Source organism: Acartia tonsa, chromosome 13 (genome assembly GCF_053477335.1).
Source record: "Acartia tonsa isolate MP-2025a chromosome 13, ASM5347733v1, whole genome shotgun sequence".
Taxonomy (NCBI): domain Eukaryota; kingdom Metazoa; phylum Arthropoda; class Copepoda; order Calanoida; family Acartiidae; genus Acartia; species Acartia tonsa.
Genome location: NC_137272.1, coordinates 17735031 through 17746079, shown reverse-complemented (window position 1 = coordinate 17746079; position 11049 = coordinate 17735031). Strand labels below are relative to the sequence as shown.

General features: G+C 31.6%; 1 protein-coding gene across 1 annotated transcript in view; it reads left to right on the top strand.

Annotated features, from left to right (window-relative positions):
- The first annotated feature begins 373 nt into the window (after positions 1 to 373).
- LOC145303749 (uncharacterized) overlaps positions 374 to 11049 on the top strand; it is a 38483-nt gene continuing 27807 nt past the window's right edge. The window contains exons 1-2 of the mRNA XM_080145350.1: positions 374 to 476; positions 1058 to 1145. Of these exons, the coding sequence (XP_080001476.1) occupies positions 1091 to 1145 (55 nt within the window). The 5' untranslated portion in view covers positions 374 to 476; positions 1058 to 1090. The remainder of the gene's footprint in view (positions 477 to 1057; positions 1146 to 11049) is intronic.

The window sequence follows — 11049 nt, the reverse complement described above, 5'->3', positions numbered from 1 at the left end:
GAATACTCAACTTAATGAACCAACCAAATAATATTCAATAGAAGCCCCCAAAGTTGTTGAGCCAACAAGTAAGAAAACGTTATTATAAAACTTTGGGGTTTATTATAATAAACAGCCCAATGTCCCTTCCCTACAACAATTTGATTTAATATTTGTTTTCAAACATTAAGGCAACATTTCATTACACTAAAAAGATTTATAGCTAGAATAAATTTCAACATTCCACACAAAAATGAAAAACTAAAAGCTTTGATAAACATGTGTAGTCGATAAAATAATTTTTATAAAAAGAACATAACGTAATCAAAGCCAGAATAAAAATATGATTTTATTGTAATTAAGATTTTTGTATTTTAAATAATTATTTTTTTTCAGATAAATATAAAAATAAAAGAGGAAAATATTATAACTTCATAACGCAAGATAAATTTGAAGAATAAAATCAAACGAAGAAATATCAATTTCATTTTGAAAAGGTGATTATTTTATCCTGTTTAAGTGCCATTGGTTTTTTGTCTGAAGCTTAAGATCTCAATAACTACTAAACCGATTGGGTTCATTGTTATAAGTAAGCTTCACATAGGTAACGTGATGGTTTTAGGCTGTTTTATTTTCAGATTTAGGTCTTGGGATGCTTCTAAGCTATTTTTCTAGCCCCCTTTTGTCTCATTAAACATAGAGCCTCTAGATGCTAGAGGCGTAGCCGCTAGTTTGTTTAAAAAATGGTAAAACTAATTCTAAGTATATTATGCATTAGTTTCCAGTATGGTTTCGAAACCGATTGATATCCGCTGGATTAGAACCGGTTCTCAGTCATACTGAAAAATCATGCATTGTATTAAGGTCAATTTTCAATTTCAAAAGTAAAATTAAAAGATTAATAGCAGTTTTGTTAGCCCTGGACTTCGGCCCCCTTGGGGCTAACAAAACTGGTTTTCATAGTATAATTTCTTATCTTATTATCCTTGGAAAGCTGTCTATAATACAAAACAGACACGGACAATTACAAAGAGGCTTCTCTGGAAAGAAAATTAATTTAAATCAAAAATACTTTCAGTTGAAGAATAACTGGTACACAAACACTGCAAAGATGTTACCAGTCCTCTGGTTAGCCGCTAGCCTAGCGGTCGCAGCCGCCACTACAGGTTAGTTTGTAATCTTATCATTTGTCTTTAGAAATAAGGAAGGCAAAGTCTGATAAAGAATGACGCCATACAATACAAATGGCCAATGTAAGGCCAGTATACATTGTAATTGACCAAGGGTCAAATGTTTACTGGTTTATCATTGGTCATTTTTATTGTGAAACTTCATTTTTATTAGGCACTATAAGCTGCTTCGTATTAATGTTTGTTTTTCATTTTAGAATAGCGAGTATAAGGGCGGGGGAAAGCAAAGAAGTGTTCATATTTCTAACCCCAAACTATTTGTAATTGATTAGATTGGATGTTGTCTTAAAATTGGATTGAAAACAATATTTTTCTTCAAGAAGTAAAAAACTTCTAAGCAGTGTATTATACCACAAATAATGGGGAAGTTTAAAATTTAAAAATTATAATTTTACGAAAAGGGAAAAGTGTGTTTATATTTCTTGGAGGATCGACTTACGACCCATCCCCCTCCTCAAAAGTTTTGTCTTTGATCTACAATGATTTATTTGAAAATATTTGCAAAGCAATCAAAAATACCAAAATTTTATTTATTTAATTCAGAAATTCATATAAACTTGAATTACAAGAATTGGATATTTTCAGAAGAAAATACAGAAAATGCAAATTTAATTTGACATCCTATATCTTTTTGTTACTAGGTGCATTTTTTACCAGAGAAGAAGGAATAAGTAAAATAAGATTTTTTACTTCTTGTAAAATAAACTGCTTAGATGTCAACTTTTCAATAAACTACAAAAATTACAACATAATAGTAAAAATGCTCAAGTATTATTTATATCAAAAGAATTTTTTTAAATTGGCAACAAAGATAGGGGTAATATTTTTTTCTTAAAATGAACTTTTCTTTGAAGTTTCAAAAAGGTTCCTTAAAGACCTTTATACTTACCTTATGCTTTGCTAAAAAATTACCAATGTACTTCAAGCATAACGTTAACTTTTTTTATTTTTCATTAGGCTATCCATATAACCCTGAATTTACATGTATAGTACATACATAGGATGCAAAAATAAATATGGGCATGAAAAGTTACAAAACAATCTAACTTTTACATGAATTTGAGGTTGCAATATAGATATTTTGTTTACACAGCAAAATAACTCTACATTTTAAAGTCCATTAGTTTTTTATATGTGTCTCAGGTTAAAAAGGTCCGTTTTGTAAGCATTTTTGACAGCGTTACGGCCAAATGCATGATCGAACAAACGGACTTTATTAAATAATCAAAACATGGACTGAAATTTTTAGGCAATATTTTATAAGTGCCCTACACCTGCAGCTTGTATAGAATAAATTTAACAGTAAATTTCAAAACAATCAAATTGTTAAGTTTTTGCGCTATTTGTTTAAAGTTCAATAAAACAATAAGCAAAAACATTCTAATGTATTTAAGCTTTGATTTAAAATAACAATTAAAATAAGTAAAAAAATCAAAGGGCTTGTTTGTATAATATAGTGGCGAGGCTACTCTTCAGCTTAGACGTGTCTGTGCTTCCAACAGCTATTAGAATATTGTTCTGAATTATAACAATATTTTATTATTTTTGACAGATTTAGAGGCCAGTATGACGTCATACAATAAAGTTGGCCAATGAGAGGCCAGTATACACTGAAATTAACCAATAGTAAAATTGCTGGCCCCTCATTGGTTATTTTATCGTATGACGTCATTTTTTTGGTGCTTTATGGTGTCTCCAGATTTAGACCAACGACATTAAAAAATAAACGATAGAAAGAAAGTGTAATATTCTTAAGTTTTTTTTAAATGATAAAATATCACTTTTTAAAACTTGCTTTCTTTTTCTATTAAAAAATATGTTATTCAGGGAAGGAGGGGACATTGGACTGTAAATTTCTAAAAATGGTTTTAGTGCATTTTTCTTATGCTCAAATATTTAACCTTTTGCTAGAATGGCTGCTAAACACTTCAAAGTTTAGATATAGGGTTTAAAATGTATACAGATACTATTAGGGACATGGACTAGAACATATTAATGTTTGAAGGTCATATCTTAACCAGGGAGGGAGTACTGGCCCCCCAAAGTCGACTACAGAAAATCCAATTTTTTTCTTGCAAAGGGTAGCAGATTTAGGCATAAGAAAAATGCGCTAAAACCATTTTTAGATGTTGATACCTAAGTTTTGAATTTTAGATTTTACTGTACTTTTTAAATAAAAACTGAAATATTTTTTTGGTGTTCTATTAATTGCATTAAGAAACGAAGAAAATAAGCCATTAATCATTAAATTCTGATAACTATAAGTGGGGTAAAATTGCTTTCAAAAAATTTTTAATAAAAAAAAACACTGTATTAGATTGCCACGTTCGCTCTACCTATGGACATAATTGTCCTAGTTTAGGTTTAAAAACTAAAAAGCATAAAGAAAATTAGATTTAAATAGACATTGTTGTCAGACCTTAAATATATATATTTGTTTGACCCTTAAATAAACATTTTTAAAAAGATTTCAAGATAAATTTGTCTTTAAAATTTACTTAAGAAGATTTATATTTTTCAAACTGGTGTCAAAATGACATAGCTTAGTATTTTTTGTATCATTTGAATCATCTAAGAAACATAAAAAAAATTTAACTTGGTAGAGATTCATGTATACTGACTTCCTATTACTCTACAAAAGCCGAGCTCCTTCGAGAAGTATATTTAAAACTATTTACAGTCTAATATGCAATATGCAGACTTTAAATATGAAAAATTCAAAAAAGTATTTTCACCTTTGAAAATATTAATTTATCTACGAAATGCTTAAGAAATTGTTTTGTAGATTTTACCCTTGTTGACTAATTATTTTGTAATTATACCAGGGATAAGGGATAGATTATTGAATAGATTATTATATAAAGTAGTAAGGATTTATTGTCTAAAGCTAAAAATCTCAATAACTATTAAACCGATTGAGTTCTCTTTTTGATTAAGCTTCACCACATAGCCTTTGGTGGTTTTAGGCTATTTTCTTTTCTAGTCTTGTTCTGCAATTTCCGATAGAGCCCCTAGAGTCTGGGGGGCATAGCCGCTAGTACATTTTATATTTGCAAAATTACCAAATAAATTAGAGGGGGATTCAATGATGAGTTAAGCAAAAATGGAGGACTTTTAAAATAATTTGCAGTTGTGATAATTTGAAGTGTGTTAACCCTTACAGCTCGGGCCCCAATTCCCACCTTAATAGATCGGGGGGGGGGGGGGGGGCTCCAAGAGCCCCCCCCTTTATCTCGGCTCCTGTTACAGTGGTTCATGTGTATTTTTAGAGAAAATTACTTTTTCTAGTCATAGCGGCCAGGCCGCTCCTTAGCCGTTTTTTAGCGGCCAGCCGCTAAATTTTAAAACAGCTGTAGAGCGGCCAATTTTGCAGCTAGGATGACCAAATTTTAGGACAAACTTTTATTTTTCATAACAAAAAAATTACTTTTTCTGATCATCGCCGAAAAACGGCAATAACAGAAACCGCCATTTTCAGCGGTTACGGCGGTAAAACGGCGGTTGGCGGCGCCAATTAATATTTTTATCTGTTTGTTGTTGCTCAAGGATTTACCAAAAAAAATTATAGGTCTCTAGCTGTAATAGAAGCCACGATATGCATGATATATGTCTGTAGTAAAAGCCGGACCAAAAATCGGTCACAAAGTCGGTCAGGTAGCGGTCAAACGGTCATAACACCACTTTTCTCAGAAGGTCATTGATATCTAAGTATTCACAAATTTTATACCTTATACACAAAAGTCATAATGTAGAAATTAAGATTTACTTAGAATTTTTTTCTAAATTTGGTGCTACCCAACCGACTTTGACCGGACACCACGACCGACACAGACCAGATATCCTAATAAAATCAACTCTTGCCGACGTATAATTACTAAACTTAAAAAGTCATGAAGTCACAGCACTCCATCTTACCTACAAAAAAAATGAGATTGAAAAAACTAGAGGGGGGGGCTCTTGGAGCCCCCCCCCCTTCCCCCGATCTGTAAGGGTTAAGTGAGCATATTTTTTGTAACTTGTGAGATTTATTTCTGCTTACATATTCCTGCATTTAAGACACTTATGCATATATAGAATAACAAAAATGTTCCATCATTTCAGCAAAAATACTATTTCTTATTATTTTTCAAAATATTAAGCTTTCTAATTTATTAGCAACAAAACTTTTTATCACCATATAATTTAATAATGTATTTTTATCTCTTAAAAATTCAAGATAACTATGATCTTTTGACGCTTTAAAAATCCTGTTTCCCTAGTAGTATGGCTATCAAATATTGGAGGTGTTGGAGAAACGTTCCTGAACAATAATTATGTTTCAGCTTTGATAAGTTTGTGCAAAAACTAAATGACTTTGTTCTACATCATAAGGGTAAATATCAGAGAGAGAGGAGACAATGCTCTGTTTGTAACACTTTCCTCAAAGTTTTACAATAACGGTTTCTTCAACTTTGGGGAATTTTGATTGTTTGGTTTACGAAGTTGGGTGTTTAAATTTTCAACCAATAATTTTAATCTACAAAAGGGATAATTTTGTGTGTCCTCAATGGGGATGTACTTAAATTTATAGGTCACTGTCCTTAGATCGGTAGTAAATGTCTTAAAAAACAACTTTAAGAACATAACATTTAAATATTTTAGGAAACTTTTTTTACTTAGAGTTCAATCTGTATTGTTTTATAATAGATAATAGGTTTTTTTCGCATCTTAATTTAAGTCCTACTTATTTTTGATAAAAATATTATTAACTTTAACTACTAGATAATATACTATTTTCTTTTTTTTGCTGCGCTACCTATCCTAATATGTATCCTTGTTTTACCCTCTAAACATATCCCTTGGGACAAAAAAAAATAATTTTCTTAAGTGAGAAACTTATTAAACATTAATAAATCATCACTTTGTCAAATACTAATTCAAATTTTCTTAATATTTCTAATCGAAATTTGATTTTTATTTGTATTATTTTGTAGGAGGAAAAAAATCAGCCATAAAATGAGAGATTATCCATATCTTTTTTAGGGGGATTTCTTTTCCACTTTTTCTCTCATCTCCCTCATTTTTATGACGTCACATGGCTGATTTTTGAGACATTTTGTCCCAATAATTTATTTTAAAACAAGCGGCTACGCCTCTAGGGGCACTTGAGGGAAGGTACATATGGTTGGGGTGATGGCGACCCTCAATTTATGAATTTAGTTTTTAAAAAAAAGAAAAAAATCGGGAAGTAATTTTTTAATCTTTCTTGTGAGAGTTGAGATACATTCCTCAAAAAAACTATAAACTTTTCCTGGACCTATAAATAATGTTTACTTAAAGGTGAACTATAAGGGTTCAGCGGTTAGCGAGTTACTTTACTAGACAGAGTTAATCACCCTATTACTTTTATTTGAGCAGAATAGTTGTGTTAAGATAATTACTAAGTATAATAGGAATCGTCTTACAAGTTATAAAACTTATAATAAGACTAAAAAAAACATAAATGTACAAAACCTTTGCTTTTAAAATAGTTGTTACAAGAATTAGGGCATGGTATCATATTTTCTAATATTTGAAAGTCCGAGAAACAAATCATGTTCGAAGAAATTGTTTTGAAGCAGAAACTTTCGTTTTCTAATATTTCTATCATTATTCTTGCAAAGCAAAACTATTTTTAACCAAAAAATGCAAAGAAGTTAAATAATTCTCTGTAATCTGGCTTTGTTTTACTGAAAAAATTAAATGAATTTAATGATATTTTAAGGATGGCTATCTAATTATGTTATAGCTTTTTAGATAATAATTTATAATTTTAATTATTATTCCTATTTATTCTAATCGAAATTATTTATCAAATTTGTAATCTTTATACATTTTTAAAAATATAATCCTCATTTTAACATTTAAATCGTCAATAAAAATCAAGCAAAAACATTGAAAAAGATATATATGGGTAAAAAATTTGATAAAAAAGTATTTCTCAGATCAAAAAGAAAAATATGCATTTTTACAAAAACAAAAAAAAAATATATATATATATATATATAGAGAGAGAGAGAGAGAGAGAGAGAGTGTGAGGAGTGAGAGAAAGAGAGAGAGAGAAAGAGAAAGAGAGAGAGAGAGAGAGAGAGAGAGAGTGAGAGAAGTGAGAGAAAGAGAGAGAGAAAGAGAGAGAGAGAAAGAGAAAGAGAGAGTAAGAGAGGAAGGAAGGAAGGGAGAGAGAGAGAGAGAAAGAGAGAGAGAGATGTAGAAAGAAAGAAAATTAGCTCATACCAAGTGAGGAATGAGGGAGATTAAAACAGAGAGAGAGAGAGAGAGAGAGAGGGGGGTTGGGGGAGAGAGAGCGAGCGAGAGAGAAAGTATAATAAGAAAAGTCCTATACCTTGTAGAACGTCAATTAATTATTTCTGCTATGTAAAACATTTGATCTTGGGAAAATGTTATAAAACATTTTGTGTTGATTTTTGAGGTTAGGAAAGTGACATATCAAAGAGATTAAGATAGACGGTAATTAAGCATGATTTGAGAATTCTAATTGATCTACTGCAAATTAAACAAAAACAATTTTGTCTGAATAGTACAAGCTTTAGATTTTATAGCAAATCAAGTTTTTAAGCTAAAGCTATCATTTAAGTTTATGAATTTCATTAAAAGGAAGATATGGAATAACTTTTTGAATTAGAAATAACCATAAACTGTTTTACATAATAAATTGATAGGTAAATAACAATTTTCAAGCTACATTAATTCTACTAATCACAGACAAACAGACAATACAAAGTGTATGCTAAACTTATAAAGTGAATCATAGGAAACACTATCAAAGGCTTTTCTTAGATCTAAAAGTCAACAAAAAAAATCCAAACAAAAGATTTCAAGGGACTGTTTTTGCCTAAAAGTTTTGAGGGGAGTTAATTCAATGTTTATACTAGATAAGATTCTTTTGTACAAATGTCAAACATCCGGCTTCTTTCCTATTATAGAAAGTAGTATTTTTTACCGCTTAACTTCTTTAGAGTGTAGCTTCTCATAGGCCCTGGAAAGGTTTATAACTATTTTGAGGGAGAGTGTCACCAACCTCCCAAGAAAAATTACCCCTAGAAGTTATTGACCCCCCCCCTCTCATTTCTTTTTACTTTTTCTTTTCGAAACTGGAGGGGAAGGGTTGACTCTGCCCACCCTCCACCTTATGTCCTCCTAGAGGCCTTGAGGGGCGTATCTGCTAGTAGTATATATACCAAAAGAAAATTATTATTGTGGAACAATATTGTCCACTGTCCCGTTACAAAGTTTCTGAGATATGTTTAAATGTCAAGTAAAGGCTCTAAAATTAACAGCAGAAGTGTTTTAACATTTGTTGTGCATTTTGCCTTCTGACAAGAAGCTTTTTATAGTGCCTTTTAACCCTTAACGGTCGGGGGGGGGGGGGGCGTTGAACGCCCCCCCCATCCGGTTTTTTCTATCTCATTTTCTGTGTGTGAAAGATGAAGAGCCCAAACTGCGTGACTTTTTAAGTTTGGGTATGACACATAACCGAGAGTTGGAATTTTTTGAATATCTCCATCCTGGCGGGCACAGGATGCCAGCAAACCTGGCAGGGTCATCCAGGTAAAGAGCAAAAATATTTTTTTGACTTAAAAAAAGCATTTTATCTTACCAAAATACTAAAATATCCTCTAGTAGTACATCCTCATATTAAATACAGATGTTCAAGTCAATTTCAGGTTCCAGGTATGATCCTGCAGGTCCTGATCCTCCAGGTCTCCAGAAATCTTTAAATGGCTCCTGTGGCCGCAATTTTTTACTTAGAGACTTCAAATTTTAAACTTAAGCTTTTCTTACATGTCTACATAACGTATTATTTCATAAAGATCCGCCGCCGTTTTCCCGCCGACCGCCGACTGAGGCGGCTGGCAGCTGCCAAATACAGCTGCGGCCGCTGAAATTTATATTTTGATATTTGAAATATAAAATTTGCAGAAAGATTAACATTTTCTGCAAAAAAAAATTTATTCTAGATTCAAAAATAAAAAAATTACAGCCGTTTGAAATTTTTAAGTAAAAAAGGACCTAAAAACAAAGGTTGTTAAATAAAGGGGTGAAGGAAGCGAAAATTGACCTTGACTTACTTAAGGTCGGAAATTCATCATAACGCAGGGGACTTACACAAAATTTTTTAGCCCTCTAGCTCTAATAGGAACTGAGATAACATGGGGGGGCGTTGAACGCCCCCCCCCCCCCCGACTGATTAAGGTGCGGCAAGGGGCCCGACTGTAAAGGGTTAAAAAATGACGTAATATAATACAAATGACCAATGGTAAGCCAATACACAGACTGAATTACCAATGACAGGCCAGTATAAGTTTAAATTGACCAATGGTTGACCAGTGTGACGTCATTTTTTATAGGCACTATGAAAAGTAAAGATTTTACCTCAAAAGTAAGTATAATATTTTGTATTAGACAGAAAATATGAAAAATTTTTTCAAAAAGACGAATTTTCAGCCTCTATTTTAGAAGGAGGTTTTTATAGAAAAGTGTAAATTAAAAGGAATCTGCCCAGGATTTGTTTATACTCTGTAAGAGGATTAAACAGAGATTAACAGCCTTATAAACATGAGTTTATGCATTAAAGGCTCTTTAGCCGTCCATTTTTTTGGCGGCAGCGGTTTGTTTCCATAATTGATTACAGCTGCTTATATGATGGCTATGAAAGAAGAATAGGTACTGCGATTGAATTTAAAGAATTTGCCGCCAATTTCTACCATTTGGCCTCCGCGCTTGTTTTAAATAACCTCTATATGAAGGTTAAATATTTACATTTGCCCTTTTACTTTTTAGCTAAACATTTATCTATATAAAGGACGTTTGTGGTAATTTTAGGTTATATAAGAATGTTGTAAAATGTTTACATTTAATATAAACTGTTTTAGTAGTTAATCTAATCCTTATACTAAAGTAACAGGATGTCTGTGTATCTGTGTGTCTGTCTGTGTGTCTGTACCGAAGGATCTCGCTAACCGCTGAACCGATCGGGTTCTCCTTAACAGGGTAGCTTCTCATAAGTCCTGGGAAGGTTTAAAACTATTTTGGGGGAGGCACTATGTTCCAGCGATTGACAAAAAATCGTTTTTTACGTTTTAGAAAATACACTTTTAAACAATTGTTTAGTAATATACACAAGTTTTTGGAAATAAAGCCGAAAGAATTAGCTCTTTACTATGAAAAATAAAAATTTTATGTGTAATTATACCAGAGGTATGGAATTAAGTTCCTTTTCATCATTGTTAAAAACTATTTTTAAGGTCAACTAAACTACATTTCAAATCAGTGTGGACCCTTTATTTTTAAAGCTATTTTTAAGTATTATATATTTTTGGAATCAGTATGTAATAATTTATACGTTTAGCCTTTAAAAGAAGTCAAATCTCCATTTTTTGTTGTAATTGTAGATGGTTTTCTAAGCATACCCGATTTCTGTAAAATAGACAATTTTCTTCTAATGAAAATTTTACGTTTGGTTCCAGATATCTTAAGCGCAAAAGAGCGCAAGCAAATCCTCTTACATGGTGATATTAGATGTATGTATAATGTCAGAGAACTTTACCCTGTGTATGCGAAGCTATGCGAAGTTTGTTTTTTTAAGCCCTAAAGATACTGGGTCTATCAAAAAATAACAATTTTTTAAGATATAAAAGTAATTTATGTTCTACTTATTTTAAACACATATTCATTTAAACTAAAAGTAAAGAAAAGTTTTAAATAAAGATTATCCCTAAATGTCTAGGCTCTTATCTGAACCATTTTACCTTTTTTATTGGAGGGGGGGGGGGGGAATGCCCCACTTATATCCACATCTGAACCCATTAAAGCTAAAAGTTTAAAAAATTTTATGTCGTTT